The 12,901-nt window shown below is 41.4% G+C and overlaps 1 protein-coding gene across 1 annotated transcript in view; it reads right to left on the bottom strand.

Moving 5' to 3' along the window:
• RBMS1 (RNA binding motif single stranded interacting protein 1) overlaps positions 1-333 on the bottom strand; it is a 90,520-nt gene extending 90,187 nt beyond the window's left edge. Inside the window, exon 1 of the mRNA XM_062498409.1 lies at positions 57-333. Within this exon, the coding sequence (XP_062354393.1) occupies positions 57-119 (63 nt within the window). The 5' untranslated portion in view covers positions 120-333. The remainder of the gene's footprint in view (positions 1-56) is intronic.
• Positions 334-12,901: the final 12,568 nt, after the last annotated feature.

Here is a 12,901-nt window from a genome sequence, read left to right as displayed (position 1 = left end):
CTCGGGGCCCGGGGGGAACTCGGGGGTGCCACAAACCCACACGCGTCCTCCCTTACCTGCTTCCGATAGGGGGTCCGCCCGCCGCCCGCCGCGCTGCTGTTGCTGCTAGGGAAGATCATCGCCCCGCCTGATCCCCCGCTCCCCCTCGGGATGGGGAGCAACTTTGGCGGCGGCCGCCGGGCTGCGGCGCGGCGGGGCTGCAGGGCGCTCTCCGCCTCCGTGCCTTCTCCGCCGGCTGCGGCTCCTCGAACCCTCCGCTCGGCCCCCGCCCCGCCCCGGCCCCGCTCCGCGCCGACCCTACCCAGCGGCGGCCGCCCAGGCTGCCATCCACGGGCCCCCGCTGACCGCCGCCGGCTGCCCCAGCCCAGCCCGGCCCGGCCCGGCCCCACCTCCCGCCGGCCGCAACCACCGCCCAGCAGAGGGAGGGAGGGAAGGGAGCGGGCGGGGAAGCGCCGAGCCGCGGCGGGGAAGCGCGGAGCGGGCGCGGAGCTCGCGCCCCGCCCCGTCCTGCGCGGGGAGGGGGGCGCGGAGCGGGGCGCGGCGCCGGGGCGGGCGCGGAGCGGGGCGGCGGGCGCGGACACCCCCGCGCAGCGCAATGGTTGCGCCTGAGAGGGGCGCGGGGGGGCGGCGGGCCCGCGTGCCGCGCATTCCGCCGCGGGGCGCGCCCGGCGGGGTCCCGACCCCCGAGCGGGACATCCCGCGGCGCCCGGCTGCAGCGGGGACAGCGCCTTTGGAGCTCCCCCCGGCTGCTGGGCTGACCGCTCCGAGGCCGTCAACACTGCGCCCTTTAACTCTCTTAAGTTTTTCTTCACTAGGGATGGGGAGGGGGGAGGAACATCCGGTCACAGCCCCATCCAGTGCCTCAAGGCAGCATTTGGGAAGCGAGGGGAAATTCTTAGTTTCTTCACGAAATTTAGGCCTAGGAAACCATACAGCTCTTAAGCTGTAAGACTGGGACATACGGAGTCAAGGAGTCGCTAATTTCACTCCCTGGTAGTCTGCACTGTTTACATTACTATATTTACATTACCCTCTGATGTTGACAATCTAGTTTCTAAGAAAGTCCAGAGCTATAGTTCTGTCAGGCCACTGACTGATCAGTGACACTGTAAAAGAACTTCTGTCACAGACACGCATCATCAGACACCCTTTGGTTTCTCTTCCTCTTTCCGATCGCATACGCCCCAAACATGGCCGTGATAAACAGCTGGAAAGGAAACAGAAAATTGCCAGGTAGTTCATTACTGAAAAGCCTAATAACATCTGACAATGCTAGTATTTACAAAAACATATAAACTTCAATTACTAACTCCCCTAGAAATAATCTCAAATTATTTTGTTATCCTAGTATATTGCTACTACAGATCAGAGCCCATCTGAATACACTGAACGATAGGAAAGCATCATCAACACTTGGCAGAAGTACATTCTGCATAACTTTCCTTTTTTCCCTCTTTCAAGTCCTAAAATGGATCTCATTCTCTTTGGCCTTGATTTGATAACACAACTCTAAGGTCTGCTAGAACTGCAAGAAAAGCACTGCAGCCACATCGTGATCACTGGCATTGGAAAATATTTGGTGGAGTAAGTTTGTGCCAGCAGACTTTATGTCAGGTCAGGTACCGTCTATCTGTACTACCCAAACTCCATGCTGGACCATGGAACATTCGTATTTCCACTGCTGGCATAAAGCTAGCATGGAGCCTTAATACTAGAATAAATTTAGATTCCCTGGTCTGGTTAAGGCCTCATACCTCCTTCGCAACAACATAAGTTGGCATCAGTGCTGAAAAAGCAACAGTTCAGCAATTGATTCTGGGTGAAACCTTTTTTTTTTTTTTCCCCTCTGATGAGGTTAATTTTCTTCCAGATAATTTCCTTTGTTGGGTTCAGCGTGTGGCTGTGCTGCTGCTTGTGGCATTGTAATGGAGGAGGTAGCAGTGAGCAAAATTAGGCAGGGGCAAGAGGGTGGATATGAGTGCTTGTTTTGGCAGCAATATCGGATTATATTGGCTTAATATGTTCATGTACCTGTGGCTTAATTTGACAGAAATGCAGCTGTGTGCTCATGCCTTCCTGAGATGTACCACACACAGCAGCCGAGCTGCGCTCCGATCTTACTGATTCCAGCCCCTTGGTCACAGATGTCACAGTCAGACTCTGTGCTGAAGAACTGTCTTTAAGCACTACAAACTGGAACAGTGGCAGGCTACTTCTGCTCAGATCTCTATTCCCAACTAAAAAAAAAAACAATAAAAATATTTTCTGGACAGCGTTGCAGTCACCCCAAAGGGGTGACAAAGCTTACATCTGCTCCACCTACGGGAGGCCTTTGTTAGCTGGAGATGTGTATAGTGACCACACCTTCCCCTCGCAGGGAAAAGCTTTTCAAAAGCCATCAATCATCCCTTGCTTCCTTCCCTCTCCTCTTCCTGCCCCATCCCCCAGGGAAGAGGCTGGAGGGATGTAAACACTGTATGCTCGATTGGGTCTCAGACACTGTCATAGCAGGGAAGGCTCTCAAGAATATTCCAAAGCAGTATGTGAAACGCTGCTGTCTTGCCCTCTCTGCTGTCACATGTCCGAAGGCTTCCTGTGATTTGGGCATGATTTCCCTCTCTTAGATTCAGTATGTGGCACATTTCTCTCAGTTACCAGTACTCTCTTTCCTAATATATTAGGAAAACACATAACAACAAATACAATCCTGTAAACATCTACTACATCACAATCTAAAAGTATCTGATTATTTATTTTTGTTAAGGAAAAACTCATTACAGAATTTTCTGGGAAGAAAACTTGATGTAATTTCCTAAGTGCTAATGTGCCTATCAACATCATCTGTTCTTTTTAGAAGTCTTGAGTAATCTGTCTCCATTTTCGTCTCAAACAGGGAAATAGCTGCCTTCCAATAGATTTGACAGTGTTATCAAGAATACAGAGCCAGACTCCTTACAGCAATGTGTCTGGAGAGAAAGGGACAGCAGAGCTAAATTGAAACAAGAGAGTTTCTGACTGGACATCCAGACATTGCTCTGAGAGGCTGTTCACTTTCCACTCTTGAGCATTTTCAAGACCAGAATGCACAGAGCCCAAAGCAGCCTGACCTGATCTTTTTGCTGATGAGCTGGAGGTTGGACTAGAGATTCCCCTGAGGTCTCTACCAATCTGAAGCTACGTTCACATGAAAAAGTGGCTTTATTCTTACTCCAGAACATAGGAAAAAATATTTCTCTGTAAAACCCTGTATTTGAGATTATGTTGATAAAGCTCAAGATAAGTGCCTGGACTTTTCAGCACTTGTGCAGTGATGTATCAGTTCAAGTACTGACAACAGTTTTCCTATGTATTTTCTGAGATGCAGGAAGCATGCCTTGTTCACAAAGAACAGTCTTAGTCTTACTGACTTAGCAATGCCAAAATTGAGATGCCTAATCTATAAAATGTATGCAAATATGATCATAAAAATAATATTTTCAAGGACTTTGTTATTAACTGCATACAACAGGTGGGAACGGACTTGCAGGTAGCCAGGCATACTGCTGCTTGCAGTTACAAATGAGCAATTCCTTTTCATCCTGAGGGAAAAAGGTGACCACAGGGTCTAAGAGTGCCTTTATAAATCATTCAGAGCTTCTTTAAATTACCCAGAGTTGATTATTCAGGAAAAAAAAAGGAAAACTTATGAGCAGCTCTGGTGCATTCTGGAAATACAGCTTAGCAATTTATATGTTCTGTTTTGTTTGCTTGTAGGTTTGCAGAGAGATGGTGTAAATACAAAAAGAAAGACTTGTCTGGAAACCTGGAGACAACCAAAAGTACTCAAGAATCTTTCCAGTAATGTTTATCAATCTTAACAAACAGTAGACAGGCAAAACTACACCATTATTTTTAAAACAGTTCTATGCATTTAAGCAGCTACTTTACCATTTCTGTTCTAAATCAAATTCATGGCTTCCCTTACTTATCTCAAAATTCAACCAAAGTAGCTATTTCCCTCAGGGCGTTCAGTGCTTCTGTAGGACAGATGGTCTCTCAGCCCTGGATCTGCTTTAAATGGGAAACGTACAGTCTATTGCAAACTCCTGTGAGTCCAGACTTGATCTCCTGAATTTCCTTATAACTCTGCTCTCCTGACCACTTCAGGGCCTTCTGAGGACCCACACTGGTGGAAAAGTGACTGTGGGCACCTCACTTCCCCACCTTGAGGGTATTGAGGAGACTGTCACCACAATGCTCAGTTCCCTGAGCATCCATCCTCTCATCACACCCATATGAAGGAAGATAAAAACAGTAGGCAGGAAGCTGAGCTACAACAATGCAAAAATACTTTTAAATGCCCTATGTAAGCCAAGGAAACAGAATGCAGGGCTGAACTTTGAGAGATATTAAGTATTTCCTGTAAAGTGTTAATAAAGGAATAGGGGAAGCTTGAGTACAGAAACAGATTTTTACTATTTGGCTTAAATTCATCTATTAACTGAAAGCATGAAAAGAATTTCTAACAGCCAAAGAAACAGAGTAAACTTCATTACATGGGAAGCTCCTTCGGAGATAAGTTATCTCATAATGAATTGTTTTTATTTAAGTATTCCCAATATGCAGGTAATGCAAGAAATCTGTATCTAGCTAAGTGAGGATGAGGAAAGGTCAGTAAAAATGGGACATAGTAATGTTGTGAACATGCCAAACACTTTACATAAAATCTTCTGCAAATTTTCTTTTTTTAATAGAAAAAGAAAATTATTATGAAATAATGATTTCTGCAGAAGTATATGATCTGCTAAGAATGAGGTATTGCACACACAACGAGAAGCTGTTGTTTAAGAATGCAGTCTTCAAAATAATCACATGAATATACACAACAATAAGAAAAAAATCTCCATGATGATCTGAAAAGAGAAAACAATCTGTTCCAGCTGTACCATTTCAAATACTGCTACTAAAGTACCAAATTACTTATACTCTACACTAGAATATGAAAAAAAATGCCATATTATCCCTAGTTATAAAATATGTGTGCATAATCACCGTAATAGATTTTTTCATCTGAATGCATCAGCTCATTCTCTCTGTGATTTCTCCAACCTGTCTCTGATTTTCCCATCACCTACACTGCAGAAGTTTTTCCTTTAAATCCAACAGCTGACTATGTAAAAAAGAGCAGTCCTCTGCTCCCTGCAGTGCTCACAGAATGCATCTGCTGAGGCCACTGGGGTTGCACCTCCAGTGACATGCTTTGACTCCTATTCATTTTGGCTGGCTGTTCATTCCTTCCAAGCTTCCTTAAATATTCTTGGAAAGACGCTTAATATAAATTGTACAATTATACATAATTGTTGCCATTCCTTCACTGATGACTGGTATTAAGAATATGAACATAGTGAGCAACACAATCTTCTGTTAATGCCATGCCAGCATTTTATATTATGGAAAGCACTATTTATTATTTGAAAGACAAGATACTTCTTTATAGAAGCATTTCCACTGTCAAACAAATCCCCTTCCTAAATATACCCTGCATATTCTGGGAAGCACAAGTATGAAACATAATTACTGTAAAGGATTACTATGTAAGAGAAATTTAAGGAGGCTGCTCATAATCAGTAATCAAAACACAAGACAAAATCCAATCCTCATGTTTGGAATGAACTGAAATGACTCTTAAAGATCTCATTTCTGCCATTAGCCTGATAATGTTGCCAGACACTTGTTTGAAACTATAAAGCAGTCAAAGTGTGTAAACAGTTGCCGAATATATTGCAGAATAAAATAATAAAGTCTGTCCAAAATGATGAAGCATATTGGTTTTTCTGCTTTGCAACTAACTATGTAGAATGTCCATCAACATTACATTGACAAATATTTATTTTTTTAACAGAGACTACTAAGAATAGCTTACTCTTTTGACATGCTTTTTTGACTGTGTATTTTTACATTTTGTGCAGAATAAATTTATGGAACAATAGAAGAAGAAAACAAAAATATTTGCTATGTATTTCCTAATAAACAATGATTCCATGCAGCTATTTGATTTTTATATATTTACATATTTTCATTTTTAACAGAGATGGTAATAAAAGATGAAGAAAAATCTGGAAATATACATTTTTTTCTAAAACTTCATTTAGTGGGGTTCTAAAGCAGGGTCATATATACCATTTTTTAACCAGAAAAAAGGCTCTTTCTAGCCACAATATGTTCAATTTTGGTGTGCTGGGTTTTCTTGGATGACATTATTCACCATATTGACCAGGCTTGAATGGTTACTATTTCATGAGAATTTTAGAAATAAGCAAGAAAAGAAATTAAAAGAGTCCTACAATTAAAATATGTTTAAAGATTGAGAACTGTTAATAACAATGAAAAGATAAATCATTGCACAATGGCTGGAGTGGAAAGTGTGACTACAAATCAGCCAGACATAAATTTTATTCCTTTGTCTGTTGATTTTTTGGTATCTAAGGCCAAGAAACAGCTTCAGATTCGTCAGCGCACTGCTGCTAGAGAAAAAAAATAATTCAGTCTTTTGCCTGGTCTTTACGTGTCTATAAATAGGGACATACATTTTGAAGCCTTGAATGAAACAGGCACTATTTGCATTGTAAGCAGATTTGGTACTAATGCAATGAGGAGCAGGCAGGAATCATAGCACATGTGGGAAAAAAAAAGGAAGAAGACGGAGAAAGTCATGCACGATATAATACACCAAAAAGATGGAGCTGTCACCACTAGAGCAAAATCAGGCTTGTACACTCAAGCATGGGATTGAAGAATACCCAAGGAAAAGCCAGAGCAGATCCTGCCCTGCAAAGCTCTGCTGCAGACAGCAGGCTCACTGGCAGCAGCGACGAGCCAGACTGAGAACTGTGTACAGTAGGTGCATACGTGTGGGTACCTTGGAGCAAAACCACAAAACACCACTCTTCCCAAAGTTGTTGTCCTAAGAAGACTCTTCTTGCTTTTTTTCTGCTTTCCCTGAAACGAAGTCCTGTCATGCTTGTTCGACAAATACTAGTAGTCAAGTGAAGAACTGACAGCTCTACCCACTGACAAGCACTGTGCAAATTTTTCCTGTCCTCACACACTTCCCTGTCAATTAACCTCATTTCTGACCTGCAAATGTCTTTACAGTGCTTCAGCTCTCCTGAGTACACCATCAACACTGTACCAGCTCTCTGGGGTCCATTTACATCATCTCAGCTGGAGTGTGAGAAACTAATTTGCATATAGATTTCAAAGGAGCTTATAAATTTTATCTGTTTCAAAATTACAGCCTTTACCCTCTGTTTGTTTTATAATCACCTGTAAACAGAAAGATGTTTGTTTATAATGCACAATCTGATTTTAACAACCTAATTTAGAGTACAAAGTGAAGCAACAAAGTAATGTGTCAGAAGTTAAACAAGCATTCAATAATGAGCCTAAATCTTATCTCATTTTCAATATCTTTAAAATAAAAATATCTACATAAACCTTGATATAATAGTTCCTGAAGTACATGGAATAGATTACATTTCTGAGAGGCATTATGTATTTCAGTCTGCCAAAGTAGCTGTAAATTGTATTTTTTACTTGTAAAAGTACACGGTCTACCCCTCCGAGTTTTGAAACCATGTACTTGCCACATCTGCAGCACCTCCACAACATCAGTATAGCACAGGACAAAACGATCAGCAGATACATCTTCAGGACAAGAAAATTCTTCCTCCCATGTAAATTCAGTGCTCATAAAGGTCGTCTGGCTCATGGTCACAGCAGTGAAAGACCTCCACCATCAAGGCACTCAGCATTGGCATTGGAAGGTTCCCCGTGCCCCAGTAACCTGCAGAGCCTACCCTCAGAGGTGAAAGAAGGGTGCAGCTCCTGCTGATGCAGCCCTTCCCCTAAGGGCTATAGGATCCTGAAGGTGTAGGGTGTGGCTGATGCACCACAGACAGGTGAAAAGCAGGAGCTGAACACCAAAGCCACCTTCTGACACACTGTCTATCCATCAGTTGCAAACAGGGGGTTTCTGCCACTTCTACTCTGAGCTTAACTAGCAACCAATTGCATTGCTACCCCAAGTCTGTACCACCATCAGCATTTGAGTTTCTGTAATTTAAATTCAGATATGATCTGAATATTTATGTTCAGTAATCAGTAAATTAATCAAGATGGCTAGGACAATTTATTTCAGGGAGTAACTCATAGACTTATTTACTAATGTTCCATGCTAAGTGTCATGGGCTGGCAGCAGCACAAATCATGGTGGGAAAATATTTTATTGCATCATAATTAAGTTTTACATTTATTTAGGTAAATAGATTCTTAGAGTTGTTTTCAACACATTCTCTTGAGTTGGATTCAAAGTATTTATCAGATACTGCACACCCATATTTCAAAGATCTACTCATGAATATCAATGCACATAAATCAAAGATAAAACCTGAAGTAAAATCCTGGTCTGATCAATAGATTTACCAGCAAGTCCCCGATTTCACCCAGAATGAAAGCACTTATGCTGTGCTTTTGTGATTTACTGAGTTTATTCCTCAGTATATTTAATGCTCAGGGATGTTGAAAAGGAAGGAAGCTTCTACTCCTTTCCCTGCCTCCTGCTCTGAGCTTCATGGTTACGAGCCCTTTGCATAATCCACTGTTCCTTTTGCTTACTGATTCAAGCCACTTACCCAGCAGCTTTTCTTTCTGCCATAGCAGGGAGCTGAGCTGGGTCACTGAGGTGTCTAACAAGACCATCACAAGTGGCAGGAGCACACAGCTGGGGGAAGGCAAGGTGGGAAAGTGCGTGTCCCTCCTGGGAGGAGACTGGGTGGCTTCGCTCAGTCTAGGCCTACCTCATTGAATTTTACTCAAAACATTTTCACTGATAAGCATTTTTTAACAATACATTTCCAGTCATATTCCAGAGAAGTGAAGTTATTGCAACAACCAGACCCCAGACGCGTTGTGCAGATGCGGTGCAAGAGGTGGGTGAGCGAGTACAGATAACACAAGAATTAGGCTGAACTTCCGCCCCTAGTTCCAGTGTTCTTTGAAATTCTTCACTGCCTTGGCAACTCCTCCCCCTATCTTCCACTACTGCAGCTTCTGTCAGAGGCTCTGCATAGTCAAGATTTTCTCCATTCTGGGATGTTAAAAAAGAATTTTGGACTAAGCTCCCCAGGGGCCAGATCTTCACAATGTTTCCGTGCTTGCAAGTACAGCTTGCTACACTCATTTCTCAGAAGAGCAAAACTTCCAGCTGTGTTTGCTGAATGGGGCTCTAAGACAAAAATTATTTCAGCAAATGGCTATGGGAACTTTCTATGAGTACTTAGTAGGAGGAAACAAATGATCCTTCTTCCAGCAGGACTTAAATTTGGGTAATGTTCTCAATAGTATTTTAACATGAATCTGTGAATACATGCCCATGCATACACATCAGGCTTTAGCTACTTATCCATCAAAACCACAGTTTTGTAACTGTAAACTTAAGTAAACAACTGCCCACTTCAGGACCTGGTCCACTTCTCCCCTAATATAATCCATAAGTACATAATGAAGAAAACTGGGCACTATCATAATAATGCTTTTGACCCTAAGACACAGTTTACCAATCACTATTCTAAAGATCAGTGAAAAGTTCTCAAGTAAATATTTGTTTATGTAATTTCTTTACAGATGGAGCTTTGTCATATTTTTAAAATTTATGTGTCAGATATACTATTCAACCCAATTAGCTGAACTCCAGTCCAAAATACCATCTGACTGTACCTGGGTAAGTACACAAAAATGTGTTTGGACAAACAGAATGCTTTTGGTGACGAACAGATACCACTGCTCCAGCATACTAGCATAAGTACTCGAGAAGCAAGGAAAGGGTAATGAGTTGGAAAGGCAAATATGCCTGCTTCTTATACCTTCATTGTAATCAGTTACTCTAGAGCAGACAGTCTCATTACTATAAATTGCAACTAGAGGCACTTTTGCCTTGCAAAGGAATTCATGAAAACATGTCAGATCATGTCAGCTAAGATGTTATATAAATCACATTCTGCACTAAGTGAAAAAATACATTTTGCATCCAAGGAATTTAAGATTGTTTTCTTGAGTTTCACAACTCAAGAATAATTTTCATCAGAATTACAGACATCACTTAAAAGACATGAAAGTGGAAAATCCAAATATGCCTAAATGCTTCCATTTTAATCCCCTTGTTCATTATATTTCCACTAAAGTTGCTACTTCATTCCACAGAAGGGTTGTTCCCAACAGTGCCTCAGACTGTGTAAGCACACCATTAACTTCTGTGCTTGCATGTATGGTAGTGACATTTTCCAGAGAAAAGGGAGTGTTCTGAAATCAACTACAAATGTAACGACAGGAGGTACGAGTAAAGAAAAATCTTTATGTTTTAATACTAACTTGAACTGCTTCTGCCACCAGTAACTAGCTCCTAACTTTTTCTGACACTATGAGGTCTTTGACTTTTTAAAATCTGATTCAGTATTGGTAACTTGAGATAGAATAAACCTTTCTTTCCTAGTGATAACATACAATATGACAGTTCATGGGTGTAAATCATGTAGGCACATGATTTTGCAGGAACTAAGCCAGAGTGATAAAAAGGCAAGAGAGCTGCATTAATCCCTTAGTGACTATATTCAGTGGGCTATGCATTAGTTTCACCAGCAGATTTGACCAAATTTTTCTTTCTTCATTCCCACAGAATGGAAAAGAGAAGTAGGAGATGTTGAATCTTTGAGATAAAAATTACTTAAACTGCAAGATAAAGCCCAGTTTGCATCTTCATGAAAAAAAAAATAAACAATAATATTACATATTTTTATCAAAATATGTCATACCTGGCCACCAATCAGAATAAACAGCATCACAAATAATAATTCATGTTGGGCTTCCTTGCTGTAGTTTTTACTAATGTCATCATAGGATACAAAAAATAATCTGTTTATTTCCACTAAAAAATTCAGGTTAAGTCTTTGAAATGTCACCACTGTAGACGACCTTTGATTTTTTAACAAAACAAAAGGCAGTCCTAAATTAGCTAAAAGGTTAATTCTAGAATGTATTACCATAACATTTACATTTAAAATAGTACATCCTCTTATAATCTATATTTCAGATTCCTCAACTACAGTTCGTTTAAATGCTTAAAATTGTCTAATTACAGATTTCCTATTATGTTTGGCTGATAAAATTCGAGTTGAATCAAGCCTGTGCTAGAACTCTGTTGTTAAAATGTTAAACCAGCCAGGCACTGTGCCTCTCATTAACCACCAGCTACTTCTTGACTGACATTGTCGATTGTCTGCTAGGCAGCTCACCCTACAATGGAAATTATTTTATGGTATCTACCTACAGATCTCAGTTTGTGCTGGACTACTCCTCCTTCTTGCTTCTTTCATGAACTGTAAACTAGAAAGTAAACATATTGCAGGGGAAGGAGGGAAGGGAAACCCTGCCTCTTCAAGCTGAGAAACTCCAGGCTTCAGAAGACTGATAGTGCTTAATACTATTTACTGTACCACTGCAATTATTTGGTAGCTGATGAAACCAATAAACACACCGTTTGGCAGAACAGGGACTTGGGACTACTTGAATAGATGTGATCCTTTTCTTCACTGAGACTTCATTTGTAGCAGACCTGATTTAAGAGATGTCTCTCCCTGCCATAGCATTCCCTCTCTGTGTCGCCAGCCACTTATTCCACCCTTCAGAGCAGACATGACCACACTCCTCTGCAGGACTGAACCAAATGCTTTATGTGGGTGTGATACGAAGCGGAAATGAAAACTGATATAGTTTAAATCTGTAGATATTCATATATATGTTTTCCTAATGTTCTGATGTAGAGAGCAGCTGTAACACATAACAGGATTGGCTAGACCTGGGAAAAGAGGCAGAACTTCTAAATCCCACCCAACTGCCAAGGGAACAGCAACATCAAGATGCAGTCTGACTGCAGAGCCCTGACCAGCCTCAAAACTGAAAGCAAGCAGTTACTAGGGGGTTTACGTAGCTGCACATAAAATGTTCTCATTTTGAGAGATATTTGCAAACACAAAATGTTCTTATTTTTTTCTTCAAATTGCAAAAAAAAGTTGCAAAGGAAATAATCTCTGTTTAAAACCATGCTTCAGTGAAAGACACTGTGGTACACTATGTGTTCGGAAACAAACTAATAAACCTCCACAAAGAGAAGGCAAATGCTGTGATTTATTAATCTGAGTATCGGTGGCTTAAAAAACAATGTGGAGACATTGCACATTTAACAAAAAGCTTAGGTTCACAGATTTCCTCACGTGCAGGGCAAATCTTTCTTCAACAGCTGAAATCATGGTTACAGTAACTTCCTATTCAGTCATTTCCTTAATTAAACCATTGAACTTTAATGTGAAATGCAGCCATTACAAAACCAGAAAGGAATCTGAACAATAACAATCCAGTCAAATGGGCAGTGCAATAAGCAACAGCAATGTCAAGAACACTGGCTGGCACATTTTGGTTGGAATCAATGATTCCCTGAGATATTAAATGAAGTTTAAGTAAACCCTGTGCTGCATGAGCTGCATGATATGATGATCCTTGGTAAAGATTACTTAAAAAACAAACTGTCATCTTTTTCCCAAGTTTTTGAAAGGTGACAACTTTAGTCCAGCAATAGCTGTGCCTCATGATCGTCTCAAACATCTGTCCTGCTCTGAAATCGAAGATTACCCAAATAGACTCATTTTTTATTCCCTTTTTGCCTTCCTTCTACGCCAACCTCGCAGTCCCCAGTGGTGCCCAAAAGGTCAACGTTCTCATTTTAAGCAGACTCTTTCCTGTGGACAGTCAATACATTCACGCCTGTCTTTGCCTCCCACAAATGGCCCAAATGCCCAGACAGCTAACAGCC

Source organism: Cinclus cinclus, chromosome 9 (genome assembly GCF_963662255.1).
Source record: "Cinclus cinclus chromosome 9, bCinCin1.1, whole genome shotgun sequence".
Lineage (NCBI taxonomy): Eukaryota > Metazoa > Chordata > Aves > Passeriformes > Cinclidae > Cinclus > Cinclus cinclus.
Note: the sequence above shows the minus strand (reverse complement) of the source record. Positions and strands in the feature narration are given on the sequence as shown.